Below are 21,077 nucleotides of genomic sequence, written 5' to 3' on the forward strand. Positions count from 1 at the left end.
CTGAATTAGACTATTCAGCACTGCTAAAAATGGGATATCTCACGAGTAGGCAGGTGATTTGTGTGGATATACTTGGTTGAATTCTCATCCTGGCTTTGGCAATTGCCAAGGCTGCCTGGTGAAATTGTTGATTAATTTGCAACATGAGACGTGGACAACCCTTTTTGGTTAATATGTAGGGAAAGCAAATATTGGTTTCTTTGACTTTCATTATTGCCAAAAGTTGCCTCCCACCCCAACTGACTGGCCAGGGGATCGATCCCTTGACCAGTCAGCGAGAAACTTTCAGCCAAAAGAAGGTTGCGAAAAGGCCATTGCCTTTTCTATCAATGAGGTTGGGAAAAGATGGTATTGAAATTTCCACATAACAAGTTAGTGCAATTCTTGCATACATTTCAGTATAACTGATTTTCACAATCAAGACCTGAGGTTTACATGGTCATACTCCTTGACCCGAAATTTTGACCAATAAAGGGTTTTTTTTTTTTTTTAATGTTCTGCTTCTGCCAATAATACTACGAGACATTTGTACGATTCTTCCCCTTCTTCTGAACTTTTCAATTTGAATATGTATCATTTTGATCCCTAATTTTGCTGCTGATAGACATAATAGTAAGGTAAATTTGAAATCCGTGGTTTAACTCTCAAACCATTCTTTTTCCTCTATCATGGTTTGTAATCTCTCTTTATAAAAAAAAAAAAAAATCTCTTTTCTTGCCCAAAATTAAAAAAAAAAAGGGAAATCAGTCTTTATGTTACATATAGAAAATGTGTACTACTCGAGAAAACAAAAATAATGATCATAGAAAATTCAAAAAGGGATACATGAATGTAAAGTAAAACTAGTGGCTTCCCAAAGTACTGCCAAAAGGGTAATTCAACTTTTATCCTGCTCTAAGAAAATAGGCAAAAAAATAATAAAAAGAAAATAACTATAGAAATTCTAAAATATCTCTGTGAAATTCTAATTTCTTGATTATTGGCAAAAACTTGGCACTATCCAATCTATCTAATGTGTTGCGCGGACATGGCTGTGCCTGAGTTTTAACTACGTGTAATGACATCTTTCTATGCCACCGAGTTAATTGCACCATGTAGGATTTAACACATAAAGCATGCATGGGTTAAAGGGTTGTGTATGAGGAAATGAGATGATGTCCACCGGAGCAGCTGCCGTGCTTCAAAATCCTTATGCATTACAAGCTGGATATCAGGGGGTGCAGGTGCCCCAATTCCCCCTCCCAATTTATGCCAATGAGGCCAGCCGGTGTTGGAATGAGAATGCATGGCATTTTCTTCTTCAACTGCGCTACCTGTGATGCCATTCCCCTTGGCTAGTCCTTGTCAATCAACCCTAGCAGCCTCAGGAACGGGCAAGCTATTTGTGATGCACCTAGAAGGTCAGTTAATTCATCATATACACTTAAATCTTAGGGGTCCCCAATATAACTGTTGCCAGAAATATGGCCCTGGTTAATTTATTGTGACAATGATAGACATGGCCGGGGCTGGCGTCTGCCATTTGCAGCGTAAATTAGCAGCATGTGCAGCATAAACTCTGGAGTTAGGCCCTACTAACTAAATGTAGTCTTGAAGGGTAAATATACAGAAGCATAAGAGTCCCAATTAGCCAATTCAATCAAGCCTCAGATCAACACTCAGAAAAAATAGGGAAAAAAAAAGAATTTACATAAAGAACTATGTAAAAAAAGGCAAAAATTAACCTCAAAATTGGATATTTTCTCCATCAGAAGATTTGGGATAGCCATTATACTCCAACTTCACATTCAACGTGGCACAAATAGCCCGAAACTTCAACCTCAAAGAATCCATAACATCCCCAACGGACTCATCGTCCGGCTCCGATATTGGGTACTTGCTCAGCAACTCTTCCATTTGTTTGATGCTTCTTACGACCCGAGACGAAAAGCAATTTGAATCGACCTGAATAGCAGAGTTCCACACATCAATACAACCCTTGTAAAAGCCCAACCCTTGTAAAACGTCGTCGTGTCTTGCCTTTCCAATTAATCCATGAAAATCCGCCTTGAGCTCGATTCTCCCGACAGTGGTTATGGCGGCCTCGAGTGAACCCAACTCAAGAGAAGACATCTTCGACTCCTCACTGAATCTAGAAGAAACCCACCTCAAAGAAGGCTATAACGAGGGCTACGCCGACGATTTAGTCTCTGGCGAGGAGGAGGGCCGGCAAGTGGGCTTAAAAACCGGGTTCGAAGTCGGCGAAGAGTTGGGCTTTTACAGGGGTTGTATTGATGTATGGAACTCCGCTATTCGGGTCGATTCGAATTGCTTTTCGTCTCGGGTCGTGAGAAGCATCAAACAAATGGAAGAGTTGCTGAACAAGTACCCGATTTCCAACCCGGAAGATGAGTCGGTTAGCGATGTTATGGACTCTTTGAGGTTGAAGTTTCGGGCTATTTGTGCCACCTTGAATGTGAAGTTGGAGTATAATGGCTATCCCAAATCTTCTGATGGTGGAAATATCCAATTTTGAGGTTAATTTTTGCCCCATTTTTTAGAATTTTTTGTCAAATCTTTTGCTTTCCTTTTTTTCCCCTATGTTTTCATAAGTATTGATCTGATGGCTTAATTGGATTGGCTAATTGGGATTCTTTTGCTTCTGTATATTGATTATGGACATGTCTTTTGCTACAGTTGGAAACCAGATTTTTGGATTTTCTTGGGATTTAAAGCTCTTTTTGGTTTTTGTGGTTGATTAACTGGTTGGGTTCAGAATAGTTTCTAGTTTAAAACTTTTATTGTCTAAATTCTGTTTGGTAATTACAGATTAGTTGTTATGTTATAGATATTTTAGGGAAAATAATCAGAAATTTTTAATAAAGAAAGGTACCATTCATGTATGAAAATGTACCCAGTTCTGTACATAATGTAAAATAGATAAAAATTATGCCCTCTTCAATATATATCTTAAATGGCGTGCCCTTTCCAGCAATTTTCCCTTTTTTTCCGTCATAATTCATTATATTTGTGGGGCTGGTAGCCTCAGATGAGCGACAAATAGAATGCCTTCTGCAGAGGATTTAGCTGTAATCTTGCGAAGAAGCTATATGATTGACTATGCTAGCAAATATGCAGTGGAAAGAGGGGAAAGAAGAAGACATGAATATTAACTAGTGAAAATGTATGTGTAATAGATAATCTATTGAGGTGACAGTTATGCCAAACTGGAAAGACTGTAAATCCATATCTGAAATTTGAGATTTTGGTAAATAGTACTAGGAGTAATTTTCTAAGCAAGAGGAATTCAGAAGTCTTTGAGATTTATGGAATTGAGTGTATCAGAAAATTGAGATTGTGGTGAATAGAACTAGGAGCAATTATTTGATCTGGAGAACTCAAAATGTCTTTGAGATTTATAAAATTGTCAGCAGACTTGGAGCCATATGTTAGCCTGGCTGTTGTGGTGCATACTATAATTTTTGCATGTCTATAAGCTGAAATTTCGACTCTGCTGTCAGCTGATTCACTTTTTCTAGATTTTATTTGCACTTTGAGAATTTAGGTTTCAGATTCATTATGTATAGCCATTTAGGTAACATGTAAAGATGATTACTTTCTTACGTAGAGAAAGCACATATACCTTTTTTTAGCTCTTTTTTTTTAATTTTATTTTTGGAACTGAGTAAACATCTTTGTTTTGTGTCTAGGTTGAAGAAAAGGAACTTGGTCACTTTGTGGTGCAGGGGAAGAAGGAAAGTGTTTTTCAAGTGCGTTGGCTTGAGATCCGAGCTGACTCTACACTTTTCTTTGTGAAAGAAAGGTTTCATTTTCACACATGCCTTGAGGATGGAGGGTGGAGACAAAAGGTTGATAAATGACTGTAAGACTGTGATGCAAAAGATTGTTGGTGGAGTGCATGCTGATAACAGTCATTAACTTGTCTGTGTTTTGGGCAGGTTTATAGCAATTGAGCCAACAATTAATTCTTTAAAGTATAGCTCTATGTCGGAGAAATTTTTATGCTTGTCTTAGCCCTCATCAGCTTCTCCTGGCTTCATGAAAGCTTATTGTCTTGTAGTTTACATAAAATTTATATTACAATTGGAGCTAGTGATGCATCATCAAGGGCTTCCGAGGCTGTTCTTTCTGGACCCTGTACAAAGACTGAAGTGTTGGAAAGCTTCTAAAATGCACCTATCTTTAGCTGACATGATCGACAAGGCTGTTGGATACCTGTTGTCAGATGAAATTTCGTGCAATTCTTTATATTGTGTCTTATTTCTTGAATTGCATGAAGCCTAGGCAGATTTCACATGCAAAAAGGATAATCCCCCAGTTTGATATTTTGGTTGAAACTTAAAAAGGGGGATGAACATACAAGAAACCCATGCAGGCATAGATCAAGTCTTCTAGCAATCAGGAATGATGCCTACTGAATTAGACTATTCAGCACTGCTAAAAATGGGATATCTCACGAGTAGGCAGGTGATTTGTGTGGATATACTTGGTTGAATTCTCATCCTGGCTTTGGCAATTGCCAAGGCTGCCTGGTGAAATTGTTGATTAATTTGCAACATGAGACGTGGACAACCCTTTTTGGTTAATATGTAGGGAAAGCAAATATTGGTTTCTTTGACTTTCATTATTGCCAAAAGTTGCCTCCCACCCCAACTGACTGGCCAGGGGATCGATCCCTTGACCAGTCAGCGAGAAACTTTCAGCCAAAAGAAGGTTGCGAAAAGGCCATTGCCTTTTCTATCAATGAGGTTGGGAAAAGATGGTATTGAAATTTCCACATAACAAGTTAGTGCAATTCTTGCATACATTTCAGTATAACTGATTTTCACAATCAAGACCTGAGGTTTACATGGTCATACTCCTTGACCCGAAATTTTGACCAATAAAGGGTTTTTTTTTTTTTTTAATGTTCTGCTTCTGCCAATAATACTACGAGACATTTGTACGATTCTTCCCCTTCTTCTGAACTTTTCAATTTGAATATGTATCATTTTGATCCCTAATTTTGCTGCTGATAGACATAATAGTAAGGTAAATTTGAAATCCGTGGTTTAACTCTCAAACCATTCTTTTTCCTCTATCATGGTTTGTAATCTCTCTTTATAAAAAAAAAAAAAAATCTCTTTTCTTGCCCAAAATTAAAAAAAAAAAGGGAAATCAGTCTTTATGTTACATATAGAAAATGTGTACTACTCGAGAAAACAAAAATAATGATCATAGAAAATTCAAAAAGGGATACATGAATGTAAAGTAAAACTAGTGGCTTCCCAAAGTACTGCCAAAAGGGTAATTCAACTTTTATCCTGCTCTAAGAAAATAGGCAAAAAAATAATAAAAAGAAAATAACTATAGAAATTCTAAAATATCTCTGTGAAATTCTAATTTCTTGATTATTGGCAAAAACTTGGCACTATCCAATCTATCTAATGTGTTGCGCGGACATGGCTGTGCCTGAGTTTTAACTACGTGTAATGACATCTTTCTATGCCACCGAGTTAATTGCACCATGTAGGATTTAACACATAAAGCATGCATGGGTTAAAGGGTTGTGTATGAGGAAATGAGATGATGTCCACCGGAGCAGCTGCCGTGCTTCAAAATCCTTATGCATTACAAGCTGGATATCAGGGGGTGCAGGTGCCCCAATTCCCCCTCCCAATTTATGCCCAACCCTTGTAAAACGTCGTCGTGTCTTGCCTTTCCAATTAATCCATGAAAATCCGCCTTGAGCTCGATTCTCCCGACAGTGGTTATGGCGGCCTCGAGTGAACCCAACTCAAGAGAAGACATCTTCGACTCCTCACTGAATCTAGAAGAAACCCACCTCAAAGAAGGCTATAACGAGGGCTACGCCGACGATTTAGTCTCTGGCGAGGAGGAGGGCCGGCAAGTGGGCTTAAAAACCGGGTTCGAAGTCGGCGAAGAGTTGGGCTTTTACAGGGGTTGTATTGATGTATGGAACTCCGCTATTCGGGTCGATTCGAATTGCTTTTCGTCTCGGGTCGTGAGAAGCATCAAACAAATGGAAGAGTTGCTGAACAAGTACCCGATTTCCAACCCGGAAGATGAGTCGGTTAGCGATGTTATGGACTCTTTGAGGTTGAAGTTTCGGGCTATTTGTGCCACCTTGAATGTGAAGTTGGAGTATAATGGCTATCCCAAATCTTCTGATGGTGGAAATATCCAATTTTGAGGTTAATTTTTGCCCCATTTTTTAGAATTTTTTGTCAAATCTTTTGCTTTCCTTTTTTTCCCCTATGTTTTCATAAGTATTGATCTGATGGCTTAATTGGATTGGCTAATTGGGATTCTTTTGCTTCTGTATATTGATTATGGACATGTCTTTTGCTACAGTTGGAAACCAGATTTTTGGATTTTCTTGGGATTTAAAGCTCTTTTTGGTTTTTGTGGTTGATTAACTGGTTGGGTTCAGAATAGTTTCTAGTTTAAAACTTTTATTGTCTAAATTCTGTTTGGTAATTACAGATTAGTTGTTATGTTATAGATATTTTAGGGAAAATAATCAGAAATTTTTAATAAAGAAAGGTACCATTCATGTATGAAAATGTACCCAGTTCTGTACATAATGTAAAATAGATAAAAATTATGCCCTCTTCAATATATATCTTAAATGGCGTGCCCTTTCCAGCAATTTTCCCTTTTTTTCCGTCATAATTCATTATATTTGTGGGGCTGGTAGCCTCAGATGAGCGACAAATAGAATGCCTTCTGCAGAGGATTTAGCTGTAATCTTGCGAAGAAGCTATATGATTGACTATGCTAGCAAATATGCAGTGGAAAGAGGGGAAAGAAGAAGACATGAATATTAACTAGTGAAAATGTATGTGTAATAGATAATCTATTGAGGTGACAGTTATGCCAAACTGGAAAGACTGTAAATCCATATCTGAAATTTGAGATTTTGGTAAATAGTACTAGGAGTAATTTTCTAAGCAAGAGGAATTCAGAAGTCTTTGAGATTTATGGAATTGAGTGTATCAGAAAATTGAGATTGTGGTGAATAGAACTAGGAGCAATTATTTGATCTGGAGAACTCAAAATGTCTTTGAGATTTATAAAATTGTCAGCAGACTTGGAGCCATATGTTAGCCTGGCTGTTGTGGTGCATACTATAATTTTTGCATGTCTATAAGCTGAAATTTCGACTCTGCTGTCAGCTGATTCACTTTTTCTAGATTTTATTTGCACTTTGAGAATTTAGGTTTCAGATTCATTATGTATAGCCATTTAGGTAACATGTAAAGATGATTACTTTCTTACGTAGAGAAAGCACATATACCTTTTTTTAGCTCTTTTTTTTTAATTTTATTTTTGGAACTGAGTAAACATCTTTGTTTTGTGTCTAGGTTGAAGAAAAGGAACTTGGTCACTTTGTGGTGCAGGGGAAGAAGGAAAGTGTTTTTCAAGTGCGTTGGCTTGAGATCCGAGCTGACTCTACACTTTTCTTTGTGAAAGAAAGGTTTCATTTTCACACATGCCTTGAGGATGGAGGGTGGAGACAAAAGGTTGATAAATGACTGTAAGACTGTGATGCAAAAGATTGTTGGTGGAGTGCATGCTGATAACAGTCATTAACTTGTCTGTGTTTTGGGCAGGTTTATAGCAATTGAGCCAACAATTAATTCTTTAAAGTATAGCTCTATGTCGGAGAAATTTTTATGCTTGTCTTAGCCCTCATCAGCTTCTCCTGGCTTCATGAAAGCTTATTGTCTTGTAGTTTACATAAAATTTATATTACAATTGGAGCTAGTGATGCATCATCAAGGGCTTCCGAGGCTGTTCTTTCTGGACCCTGTACAAAGACTGAAGTGTTGGAAAGCTTCTAAAATGCACCTATCTTTAGCTGACATGATCGACAAGGCTGTTGGATACCTGTTGTCAGATGAAATTTCGTGCAATTCTTTATATTGTGTCTTATTTCTTGAATTGCATGAAGCCTAGGAAGATTTCACATGCAAAAAGGATAATCCCCCAGTTTGATATTTTGGTTGAAACTTAAAAAGGGGGATGAACATACAAGAAACCCATGCAGGCATAGATCAAGTCTTCTAGCAATCAGGAATGATGCCTACTGAATTAGACTATTCAGCACTGCTAAAAATGGGATATCTCACGAGTAGGCAGGTGATTTGTGTGGATATACTTGGTTGAATTCTCATCCTGGCTTTGGCAATTGCCAAGGCTGCCTGGTGAAATTGTTGATTAATTTGCAACATGAGACGTGGACAACCCTTTTTGGTTAATATGTAGGGAAAGCAAATATTGGTTTCTTTGACTTTCATTATTGCCAAAAGTTGCCTCCCACCCCAACTGACTGGCCAGGGGATCGATCCCTTGACCAGTCAGCGAGAAACTTTCAGCCAAAAGAAGGTTGCGAAAAGGCCATTGCCTTTTCTATCAATGAGGTTGGGAAAAGATGGTATTGAAATTTCCACATAACAAGTTAGTGCAATTCTTGCATACATTTCAGTATAACTGATTTTCACAATCAAGACCTGAGGTTTACATGGTCATACTCCTTGACCCGAAATTTTGACCAATAAAGGGTTTTTTTTTTTTTTTAATGTTCTGCTTCTGCCAATAATACTACGAGACATTTGTACGATTCTTCCCCTTCTTCTGAACTTTTCAATTTGAATATGTATCATTTTGATCCCTAATTTTGCTGCTGATAGACATAATAGTAAGGTAAATTTGAAATCCGTGGTTTAACTCTCAAACCATTCTTTTTCCTCTATCATGGTTTGTAATCTCTCTTTATAAAAAAAAAAAAAAATCTCTTTTCTTGCCCAAAATTAAAAAAAAAAAGGGAAATCAGTCTTTATGTTACATATAGAAAATGTGTACTACTCGAGAAAACAAAAATAATGATCATAGAAAATTCAAAAAGGGATACATGAATGTAAAGTAAAACTAGTGGCTTCCCAAAGTACTGCCAAAAGGGTAATTCAACTTTTATCCTGCTCTAAGAAAATAGGCAAAAAAATAATAAAAAGAAAATAACTATAGAAATTCTAAAATATCTCTGTGAAATTCTAATTTCTTGATTATTGGCAAAAACTTGGCACTATCCAATCTATCTAATGTGTTGCGCGGACATGGCTGTGCCTGAGTTTTAACTACGTGTAATGACATCTTTCTATGCCACCGAGTTAATTGCACCATGTAGGATTTAACACATAAAGCATGCATGGGTTAAAGGGTTGTGTATGAGGAAATGAGATGATGTCCACCGGAGCAGCTGCCGTGCTTCAAAATCCTTATGCATTACAAGCTGGATATCAGGGGGTGCAGGTGCCCCAATTCCCCCTCCCAATTTATGCCAATGAGGCCAGCCGGTGTTGGAATGAGAATGCATGGCATTTTCTTCTTCAACTGCGCTACCTGTGATGCCATTCCCCTTGGCTAGTCCTTGTCAATCAACCCTAGCAGCCTCAGGAACGGGCAAGCTATTTGTGATGCACCTAGAAGGTCAGTTAATTCATCATATACACTTAAATCTTAGGGGTCCCCAATATAACTGTTGCCAGAAATATGGCCCTGGTTAATTTATTGTGACAATGATAGACATGGCCGGGGCTGGCGTCTGCCATTTGCAGCGTAAATTAGCAGCATGTGCAGCATAAACTCTGGAGTTAGGCCCTACTAACTAAATGTAGTCTTGAAGGGTAAATATACAGAAGCATAAGAGTCCCAATTAGCCAATTCAATCAAGCCTCAGATCAACACTCAGAAAAAATAGGGAAAAAAAAAGAATTTACATAAAGAACTATGTAAAAAAAGGCAAAAATTAACCTCAAAATTGGATATTTTCTCCATCAGAAGATTTGGGATAGCCATTATACTCCAACTTCACATTCAACGTGGCACAAATAGCCCGAAACTTCAACCTCAAAGAATCCATAACATCCCCAACGGACTCATCGTCCGGCTCCGATATTGGGTACTTGCTCAGCAACTCTTCCATTTGTTTGATGCTTCTTACGACCCGAGACGAAAAGCAATTTGAATCGACCTGAATAGCAGAGTTCCACACATCAATACAACCCTTGTAAAAGCCCAACCCTTGTAAAACGTCGTCGTGTCTTGCCTTTCCAATTAATCCATGAAAATCCGCCTTGAGCTCGATTCTCCCGACAGTGGTTATGGCGGCCTCGAGTGAACCCAACTCAAGAGAAGACATCTTCGACTCCTCACTGAATCTAGAAGAAACCCACCTCAAAGAAGGCTATAACGAGGGCTACGCCGACGATTTAGTCTCTGGCGAGGAGGAGGGCCGGCAAGTGGGCTTAAAAACCGGGTTCGAAGTCGGCGAAGAGTTGGGCTTTTACAGGGGTTGTATTGATGTATGGAACTCCGCTATTCGGGTCGATTCGAATTGCTTTTCGTCTCGGGTCGTGAGAAGCATCAAACAAATGGAAGAGTTGCTGAACAAGTACCCGATTTCCAACCCGGAAGATGAGTCGGTTAGCGATGTTATGGACTCTTTGAGGTTGAAGTTTCGGGCTATTTGTGCCACCTTGAATGTGAAGTTGGAGTATAATGGCTATCCCAAATCTTCTGATGGTGGAAATATCCAATTTTGAGGTTAATTTTTGCCCCATTTTTTAGAATTTTTTGTCAAATCTTTTGCTTTCCTTTTTTTCCCCTATGTTTTCATAAGTATTGATCTGATGGCTTAATTGGATTGGCTAATTGGGATTCTTTTGCTTCTGTATATTGATTATGGACATGTCTTTTGCTACAGTTGGAAACCAGATTTTTGGATTTTCTTGGGATTTAAAGCTCTTTTTGGTTTTTGTGGTTGATTAACTGGTTGGGTTCAGAATAGTTTCTAGTTTAAAACTTTTATTGTCTAAATTCTGTTTGGTAATTACAGATTAGTTGTTATGTTATAGATATTTTAGGGAAAATAATCAGAAATTTTTAATAAAGAAAGGTACCATTCATGTATGAAAATGTACCCAGTTCTGTACATAATGTAAAATAGATAAAAATTATGCCCTCTTCAATATATATCTTAAATGGCGTGCCCTTTCCAGCAATTTTCCCTTTTTTTCCGTCATAATTCATTATATTTGTGGGGCTGGTAGCCTCAGATGAGCGACAAATAGAATGCCTTCTGCAGAGGATTTAGCTGTAATCTTGCGAAGAAGCTATATGATTGACTATGCTAGCAAATATGCAGTGGAAAGAGGGGAAAGAAGAAGACATGAATATTAACTAGTGAAAATGTATGTGTAATAGATAATCTATTGAGGTGACAGTTATGCCAAACTGGAAAGACTGTAAATCCATATCTGAAATTTGAGATTTTGGTAAATAGTACTAGGAGTAATTTTCTAAGCAAGAGGAATTCAGAAGTCTTTGAGATTTATGGAATTGAGTGTATCAGAAAATTGAGATTGTGGTGAATAGAACTAGGAGCAATTATTTGATCTGGAGAACTCAAAATGTCTTTGAGATTTATAAAATTGTCAGCAGACTTGGAGCCATATGTTAGCCTGGCTGTTGTGGTGCATACTATAATTTTTGCATGTCTATAAGCTGAAATTTCGACTCTGCTGTCAGCTGATTCACTTTTTCTAGATTTTATTTGCACTTTGAGAATTTAGGTTTCAGATTCATTATGTATAGCCATTTAGGTAACATGTAAAGATGATTACTTTCTTACGTAGAGAAAGCACATATACCTTTTTTTAGCTCTTTTTTTTTAATTTTATTTTTGGAACTGAGTAAACATCTTTGTTTTGTGTCTAGGTTGAAGAAAAGGAACTTGGTCACTTTGTGGTGCAGGGGAAGAAGGAAAGTGTTTTTCAAGTGCGTTGGCTTGAGATCCGAGCTGACTCTACACTTTTCTTTGTGAAAGAAAGGTTTCATTTTCACACATGCCTTGAGGATGGAGGGTGGAGACAAAAGGTTGATAAATGACTGTAAGACTGTGATGCAAAAGATTGTTGGTGGAGTGCATGCTGATAACAGTCATTAACTTGTCTGTGTTTTGGGCAGGTTTATAGCAATTGAGCCAACAATTAATTCTTTAAAGTATAGCTCTATGTCGGAGAAATTTTTATGCTTGTCTTAGCCCTCATCAGCTTCTCCTGGCTTCATGAAAGCTTATTGTCTTGTAGTTTACATAAAATTTATATTACAATTGGAGCTAGTGATGCATCATCAAGGGCTTCCGAGGCTGTTCTTTCTGGACCCTGTACAAAGACTGAAGTGTTGGAAAGCTTCTAAAATGCACCTATCTTTAGCTGACATGATCGACAAGGCTGTTGGATACCTGTTGTCAGATGAAATTTCGTGCAATTCTTTATATTGTGTCTTATTTCTTGAATTGCATGAAGCCTAGGCAGATTTCACATGCAAAAAGGATAATCCCCCAGTTTGATATTTTGGTTGAAACTTAAAAAGGGGGATGAACATACAAGAAACCCATGCAGGCATAGATCAAGTCTTCTAGCAATCAGGAATGATGCCTACTGAATTAGACTATTCAGCACTGCTAAAAATGGGATATCTCACGAGTAGGCAGGTGATTTGTGTGGATATACTTGGTTGAATTCTCATCCTGGCTTTGGCAATTGCCAAGGCTGCCTGGTGAAATTGTTGATTAATTTGCAACATGAGACGTGGACAACCCTTTTTGGTTAATATGTAGGGAAAGCAAATATTGGTTTCTTTGACTTTCATTATTGCCAAAAGTTGCCTCCCACCCCAACTGACTGGCCAGGGGATCGATCCCTTGACCAGTCAGCGAGAAACTTTCAGCCAAAAGAAGGTTGCGAAAAGGCCATTGCCTTTTCTATCAATGAGGTTGGGAAAAGATGGTATTGAAATTTCCACATAACAAGTTAGTGCAATTCTTGCATACATTTCAGTATAACTGATTTTCACAATCAAGACCTGAGGTTTACATGGTCATACTCCTTGACCCGAAATTTTGACCAATAAAGGGTTTTTTTTTTTTTTTAATGTTCTGCTTCTGCCAATAATACTACGAGACATTTGTACGATTCTTCCCCTTCTTCTGAACTTTTCAATTTGAATATGTATCATTTTGATCCCTAATTTTGCTGCTGATAGACATAATAGTAAGGTAAATTTGAAATCCGTGGTTTAACTCTCAAACCATTCTTTTTCCTCTATCATGGTTTGTAATCTCTCTTTATAAAAAAAAAAAAAAATCTCTTTTCTTGCCCAAAATTAAAAAAAAAAAGGGAAATCAGTCTTTATGTTACATATAGAAAATGTGTACTACTCGAGAAAACAAAAATAATGATCATAGAAAATTCAAAAAGGGATACATGAATGTAAAGTAAAACTAGTGGCTTCCCAAAGTACTGCCAAAAGGGTAATTCAACTTTTATCCTGCTCTAAGAAAATAGGCAAAAAAATAATAAAAAGAAAATAACTATAGAAATTCTAAAATATCTCTGTGAAATTCTAATTTCTTGATTATTGGCAAAAACTTGGCACTATCCAATCTATCTAATGTGTTGCGCGGACATGGCTGTGCCTGAGTTTTAACTACGTGTAATGACATCTTTCTATGCCACCGAGTTAATTGCACCATGTAGGATTTAACACATAAAGCATGCATGGGTTAAAGGGTTGTGTATGAGGAAATGAGATGATGTCCACCGGAGCAGCTGCCGTGCTTCAAAATCCTTATGCATTACAAGCTGGATATCAGGGGGTGCAGGTGCCCCAATTCCCCCTCCCAATTTATGCCAATGAGGCCAGCCGGTGTTGGAATGAGAATGCATGGCATTTTCTTCTTCAACTGCGCTACCTGTGATGCCATTCCCCTTGGCTAGTCCTTGTCAATCAACCCTAGCAGCCTCAGGAACGGGCAAGCTATTTGTGATGCACCTAGAAGGTCAGTTAATTCATCATATACACTTAAATCTTAGGGGTCCCCAATATAACTGTTGCCAGAAATATGGCCCTGGTTAATTTATTGTGACAATGATAGACATGGCCGGGGCTGGCGTCTGCCATTTGCAGCGTAAATTAGCAGCATGTGCAGCATAAACTCTGGAGTTAGGCCCTACTAACTAAATGTAGTCTTGAAGGGTAAATATACAGAAGCATAAGAGTCCCAATTAGCCAATTCAATCAAGCCTCAGATCAACACTCAGAAAAAATAGGGAAAAAAAAAGAATTTACATAAAGAACTATGTAAAAAAAGGCAAAAATTAACCTCAAAATTGGATATTTTCTCCATCAGAAGATTTGGGATAGCCATTATACTCCAACTTCACATTCAACGTGGCACAAATAGCCCGAAACTTCAACCTCAAAGAATCCATAACATCCCCAACGGACTCATCGTCCGGCTCCGATATTGGGTACTTGCTCAGCAACTCTTCCATTTGTTTGATGCTTCTTACGACCCGAGACGAAAAGCAATTTGAATCGACCTGAATAGCAGAGTTCCACACATCAATACAACCCTTGTAAAAGCCCAACCCTTGTAAAACGTCGTCGTGTCTTGCCTTTCCAATTAATCCATGAAAATCCGCCTTGAGCTCGATTCTCCCGACAGTGGTTATGGCGGCCTCGAGTGAACCCAACTCAAGAGAAGACATCTTCGACTCCTCACTGAATCTAGAAGAAACCCACCTCAAAGAAGGCTATAACGAGGGCTACGCCGACGATTTAGTCTCTGGCGAGGAGGAGGGCCGGCAAGTGGGCTTAAAAACCGGGTTCGAAGTCGGCGAAGAGTTGGGCTTTTACAGGGGTTGTATTGATGTATGGAACTCCGCTATTCGGGTCGATTCGAATTGCTTTTCGTCTCGGGTCGTGAGAAGCATCAAACAAATGGAAGAGTTGCTGAACAAGTACCCGATTTCCAACCCGGAAGATGAGTCGGTTAGCGATGTTATGGACTCTTTGAGGTTGAAGTTTCGGGCTATTTGTGCCACCTTGAATGTGAAGTTGGAGTATAATGGCTATCCCAAATCTTCTGATGGTGGAAATATCCAATTTTGAGGTTAATTTTTGCCCCATTTTTTAGAATTTTTTGTCAAATCTTTTGCTTTCCTTTTTTTCCCCTATGTTTTCATAAGTATTGATCTGATGGCTTAATTGGATTGGCTAATTGGGATTCTTTTGCTTCTGTATATTGATTATGGACATGTCTTTTGCTACAGTTGGAAACCAGATTTTTGGATTTTCTTGGGATTTAAAGCTCTTTTTGGTTTTTGTGGTTGATTAACTGGTTGGGTTCAGAATAGTTTCTAGTTTAAAACTTTTATTGTCTAAATTCTGTTTGGTAATTACAGATTAGTTGTTATGTTATAGATATTTTAGGGAAAATAATCAGAAATTTTTAATAAAGAAAGGTACCATTCATGTATGAAAATGTACCCAGTTCTGTACATAATGTAAAATAGATAAAAATTATGCCCTCTTCAATATATATCTTAAATGGCGTGCCCTTTCCAGCAATTTTCCCTTTTTTTCCGTCATAATTCATTATATTTGTGGGGCTGGTAGCCTCAGATGAGCGACAAATAGAATGCCTTCTGCAGAGGATTTAGCTGTAATCTTGCGAAGAAGCTATATGATTGACTATGCTAGCAAATATGCAGTGGAAAGAGGGGAAAGAAGAAGACATGAATATTAACTAGTGAAAATGTATGTGTAATAGATAATCTATTGAGGTGACAGTTATGCCAAACTGGAAAGACTGTAAATCCATATCTGAAATTTGAGATTTTGGTAAATAGTACTAGGAGTAATTTTCTAAGCAAGAGGAATTCAGAAGTCTTTGAGATTTATGGAATTGAGTGTATCAGAAAATTGAGATTGTGGTGAATAGAACTAGGAGCAATTATTTGATCTGGAGAACTCAAAATGTCTTTGAGATTTATAAAATTGTCAGCAGACTTGGAGCCATATGTTAGCCTGGCTGTTGTGGTGCATACTATAATTTTTGCATGTCTATAAGCTGAAATTTCGACTCTGCTGTCAGCTGATTCACTTTTTCTAGATTTTATTTGCACTTTGAGAATTTAGGTTTCAGATTCATTATGTATAGCCATTTAGGTAACATGTAAAGATGATTACTTTCTTACGTAGAGAAAGCACATATACCTTTTTTTAGCTCTTTTTTTTTAATTTTATTTTTGGAACTGAGTAAACATCTTTGTTTTGTGTCTAGGTTGAAGAAAAGGAACTTGGTCACTTTGTGGTGCAGGGGAAGAAGGAAAGTGTTTTTCAAGTGCGTTGGCTTGAGATCCGAGCTGACTCTACACTTTTCTTTGTGAAAGAAAGGTTTCATTTTCACACATGCCTTGAGGATGGAGGGTGGAGACAAAAGGTTGATAAATGACTGTAAGACTGTGATGCAAAAGATTGTTGGTGGAGTGCATGCTGATAACAGTCATTAACTTGTCTGTGTTTTGGGCAGGTTTATAGCAATTGAGCCAACAATTAATTCTTTAAAGTATAGCTCTATGTCGGAGAAATTTTTATGCTTGTCTTAGCCCTCATCAGCTTCTCCTGGCTTCATGAAAGCTTATTGTCTTGTAGTTTACATAAAATTTATATTACAATTGGAGCTAGTGATGCATCATCAAGGGCTTCCGAGGCTGTTCTTTCTGGACCCTGTACAAAGACTGAAGTGTTGGAAAGCTTCTAAAATGCACCTATCTTTAGCTGACATGATCGACAAGGCTGTTGGATACCTGTTGTCAGATGAAATTTCGTGCAATTCTTTATATTGTGTCTTATTTCTTGAATTGCATGAAGCCTAGGCAGATTTCACATGCAAAAAGGATAATCCCCCAGTTTGATATTTTGGTTGAAACTTAAAAAGGGGGATGAACATACAAGAAACCCATGCAGGCATAGATCAAGTCTTCTAGCAATCAGGAATGATGCCTACTGAATTAGACTATTCAGCACTGCTAAAAATGGGATATCTCACGAGTAGGCAGGTGATTTGTGTGGATATACTTGGTTGAATTCTCATCCTGGCTTTGGCAATTGCCAAGGCTGCCTGGTGAAATTGTTGATTAATTTGCAACATGAGACGTGGACAACCCTTTTTGGTTAATATGTAGGGAAAGCAAATATTGGTTTCTTTGACTTTCATTATTGCCAAAAGTTGCCTCCCACCCCAACTGACTGGCCAGGGGATCGATCCCTTGACCAGTCAGCGAGAAACTTTCAGCCAAAAGAAGGTTGCGAAAAGGCCATTGCCTTTTCTATCAATGAGGTTGGGAAAAGATGGTATTGAAATTTCCACATAACAAGTTAGTGCAATTCTTGCATACATTTCAGTATAACTGATTTTCACAATCAAGACCTGAGGTTTACATGGTCATACTCCTTGACCCGAAATTTTGACCAATAAAGGGTTTTTTTTTTTTTTTAATGTTCTGCTTCTGCCAATAATACTACGAGACATTTGTACGATTCTTCCCCTTCTTCTGAACTTTTCAATTTGAATATGTATCATTTTGATCCCTAATTTTGCTGCTGATAGACATAATAGTAAGGTAAATTTGAAATCCGTGGTTTAACTCTCAAACCATTCTTTTTCCTCTATCATGGTTTGTAATCTCTCTTTATAAAAAAAAAAAAAAATCTCTTTTCTTGCCCAAAATTAAAAAAAAAAAGGGAAATCAGTCTTTATGTTACATATAGAAAATGTGTACTACTCGAGAAAACAAAAATAATGATCATAGAAAATTCAAAAAGGGATACATGAATGTAAAGTAAAACTAGTGGCTTCCCAAAGTACTGCCAAAAGGGTAATTCAACTTTTATCCTGCTCTAAGAAAATAGGCAAAAAAATAATAAAAAGAAAATAACTATAGAAATTCTAAAATATCTCTGTGAAATTCTAATTTCTTGATTATTGGCAAAAACTTGGCACTATCCAATCTATCTAATGTGTTGCGCGGACATGGCTGTGCCTGAGTTTTAACTACGTGTAATGACATCTTTCTATGCCACCGAGTTAATTGCACCATGTAGGATTTAACACATAAAGCATGCATGGGTTAAAGGGTTGTGTATGAGGAAATGAGATGATGTCCACCGGAGCAGCTGCCGTGCTTCAAAATCCTTATGCATTACAAGCTGGATATCAGGGGGTGCAGGTGCCCCAATTCCCCCTCCCAATTTATGCCAATGAGGCCAGCCGGTGTTGGAATGAGAATGCATGGCATTTTCTTCTTCAACTGCGCTACCTGTGATGCCATTCCCCTTGGCTAGTCCTTGTCAATCAACCCTAGCAGCCTCAGGAACGGGCAAGCTATTTGTGATGCACCTAGAAGGTCAGTTAATTCATCATATACACTTAAATCTTAGGGGTCCCCAATATAACTGTTGCCAGAAATATGGCCCTGGTTAATTTATTGTGACAATGATAGACATGGCCGGGGCTGGCGTCTGCCATTTGCAGCGTAAATTAGCAGCATGTGCAGCATAAACTCTGGAGTTAGGCCCTACTAACTAAATGTAGTCTTGAAGGGTAAATATACAGAAGCATAAGAGTCCCAATTAGCCAATTCAATCAAGCCTCAGATCAACACTCAGAAAAAATAGGGAAAAAAAAAGAATTTACATAAAGAACTATGTAAAAAAAGGCAAAAATTAACCTCAAAATTGGATATTTTCTCCATCAGAAGATTTGGGATAGCCATTATACTCCAACTTCACATTCAACGTGGCACAAATAGCCCGAAACTTCAACCTCAAAGAATCCATAACATCCCCAACGGACTCATCGTCCGGCTCCGATATTGGGTACTTGCTCAGCAACTCTTCCATTTGTTTGATGCTTCTTACGACCCGAGACGAAAAGCAATTTGAATCGACCTGAATAGCAGAGTTCCACACATCAATACAACCCTTGTAAAAGCCCAACCCTTGTAAAACGTCGTCGTGTCTTGCCTTTCCAATTAATCCATGAAAATCCGCCTTGAGCTCGATTCTCCCGACAGTGGTTATGGCGGCCTCGAGTGAACCCAACTCAAGAGAAGACATCTTCGACTCCTCACTGAATCTAGAAGAAACCCACCTCAAAGAAGGCTATAACGAGGGCTACGCCGACGATTTAGTCTCTGGCGAGGAGGAGGGCCGGCAAGTGGGCTTAAAAACCGGGTTCGAAGTCGGCGAAGAGTTGGGCTTTTACAGGGGTTGTATTGATGTATGGAACTCCGCTATTCGGGTCGATTCGAATTGCTTTTCGTCTCGGGTCGTGAGAAGCATCAAACAAATGGAAGAGTTGCTGAACAAGTACCCGATTTCCAACCCGGAAGATGAGTCGGTTAGCGATGTTATGGACTCTTTGAGGTTGAAGTTTCGGGCTATTTGTGCCACCTTGAATGTGAAGTTGGAGTATAATGGCTATCCCAAATCTTCTGATGGTGGAAATATCCAATTTTGAGGTTAATTTTTGCCCCATTTTTTAGAATTTTTTGTCAAATCTTTTGCTTTCCTTTTTTTCCCCTATGTTTTCATAAGTATTGATCTGATGGCTTAATTGGATTGGCTAATTGGGATTCTTTTGCTTCTGTATATTGATTATGGACATGTCTTTTGCTACAGTTGGAAACCAGATTTTTGGATTTTCTTGGGATTTAAAGCTCTTTTTGGTTTTTGTGGTTGATTAACTGGTTGGGTTCAGAATAGTTTCTAGTTTAAAACTTTTATTGTCTAAATTCTGTTTGGTAATTACAGATTAGTTGTTATGTTATAGATATTTTAGGGAAAATAATCAGAAATTTTTAATAAAGAAAGGTACCATTCATGTATGAAAATGTACCCAGTTCTGTACATAATGTAAAATAGATAAAAATTATGCCCTCTTCAATATATATCTTAAATGGCGTGCCCTTTCCAGCAATTTTCCCTTTTTTTCCGTCATAATTCATTATATTTGTGGGGCTGGTAGCCTCAGATGAGCGACAAATAGAATGCCTTCTGCAGAGGATTTAGCTGTAATCTTGCGAAGAAGCTATATGATTGACTATGCTAGCAAATATGCAGTGGAAAGAGGGGAAAGAAGAAGACATGAATATTAACTAGTGAAAATGTATGTGTAATAGATAATCTATTGAGGTGACAGTTATGCCAAACTGGAAAGACTGTAAATCCATATCTGAAATTTGAGATTTTGGTAAATAGTACTAGGAGTAATTTTCTAAGCAAGAGGAATTCAGAAGTCTTTGAGATTTATGGAATTGAGTGTATCAGAAAATTGAGATTGTGGTGAATAGAACTAGGAGCAATTATTTGATCTGGAGAACTCAAAATGTCTTTGAGATTTATAAAATTGTCAGCAGACTTGGAGCCATATGTTAGCCTGGCTGTTGTGGTGCATACTATAATTTTTGCATGTCTATAAGCTGAAATTTCGACTCTGCTGTCAGCTGATTCACTTTTTCTAGATTTTATTTGCACTTTGAGAATTTAGGTTTCAGATTCATTATGTATAGCCATTTAGGTAACATGTAAAGATGATTACTTTCTTACGTAGAGAAAGCACATATACCTTTTTTTAGCTCTTTTTTTTTAATTTTATTTTTGGAACTGAGTAAACATCTTTGTTTTGTGTCTAGGTTGAAGAAAAGGAACTTGGTCACTTTGTGGTGCAGGGGAAGAAGGAAAGTGTTTTTCAAGTGCGTTGGCTTGAGATCCGAGCTGACTCTACACTTTTCTTTGTGAAAGAAAGGTTTCATTTTCACACATGCCTTGAGGATGGAGGGTGGAGACAAAAGGTTGATAAATGACTGTAAGACTGTGATGCAAAAGATTGTTGGTGGAGTGCATGCTGATAACAGTCATTAACTTGTCTGTGTTTTGGGCAGGTTTATAGCAATTGAGCCAACAATTAATTCTTTAAAGTATAGCTCTATGTCGGAGAAATTTTTATGCTTGTCTTAGCCCTCATCAGCTTCTCCTGGCTTCATGAAAGCTTATTGTCTTGTAGTTTACATAAAATTTATATTACAATTGGAGCTAGTGATGCATCATCAAGGGCTTCCGAGGCTGTTCTTTCTGGACCCTGTACAAAGACTGAAGTGTTG

General features: G+C 37.9%; 5 protein-coding genes across 5 annotated transcripts; all 5 read left to right on the forward strand.

The window, feature by feature from the left end:
* The first annotated feature begins 2,074 nt into the window (after positions 1–2,074).
* Positions 2,075–2,515, forward strand: LOC140013531 (uncharacterized). Its single transcript, XM_072062840.1, has one exon. The coding sequence runs from the start codon at positions 2,075–2,077 to the stop codon at positions 2,513–2,515; it is 441 nt and encodes a 146-aa protein (XP_071918941.1).
* A 3,237-nt stretch (positions 2,516–5,752) lies between these two features.
* On the forward strand, positions 5,753–6,193 carry LOC140013533 (uncharacterized). The gene has a single exon (XM_072062841.1). It carries the CDS (start codon positions 5,753–5,755, stop codon positions 6,191–6,193), a length of 441 nt encoding a protein of 146 aa, XP_071918942.1.
* A 3,973-nt stretch (positions 6,194–10,166) lies between these two features.
* LOC140013534 (uncharacterized) lies at positions 10,167–10,607 on the forward strand. Its single transcript, XM_072062842.1, has one exon. It carries the CDS (start codon positions 10,167–10,169, stop codon positions 10,605–10,607), a length of 441 nt encoding a protein of 146 aa, XP_071918943.1.
* Positions 10,608–14,580: 3,973 nt separating this feature from the next.
* LOC140013535 (uncharacterized) lies at positions 14,581–15,021 on the forward strand. Its single transcript, XM_072062843.1, has one exon. The coding sequence runs from the start codon at positions 14,581–14,583 to the stop codon at positions 15,019–15,021; it is 441 nt and encodes a 146-aa protein (XP_071918944.1).
* Positions 15,022–18,994: 3,973 nt separating this feature from the next.
* Positions 18,995–19,435, forward strand: LOC140013536 (uncharacterized). The gene has a single exon (XM_072062845.1). It carries the CDS (start codon positions 18,995–18,997, stop codon positions 19,433–19,435), a length of 441 nt encoding a protein of 146 aa, XP_071918946.1.
* Positions 19,436–21,077: the final 1,642 nt, after the last annotated feature.

This window comes from Coffea arabica, chromosome 8c (assembly GCF_036785885.1).
Source record: "Coffea arabica cultivar ET-39 chromosome 8c, Coffea Arabica ET-39 HiFi, whole genome shotgun sequence".
In the NCBI taxonomy this organism is placed as follows: domain Eukaryota; kingdom Viridiplantae; phylum Streptophyta; class Magnoliopsida; order Gentianales; family Rubiaceae; genus Coffea; species Coffea arabica.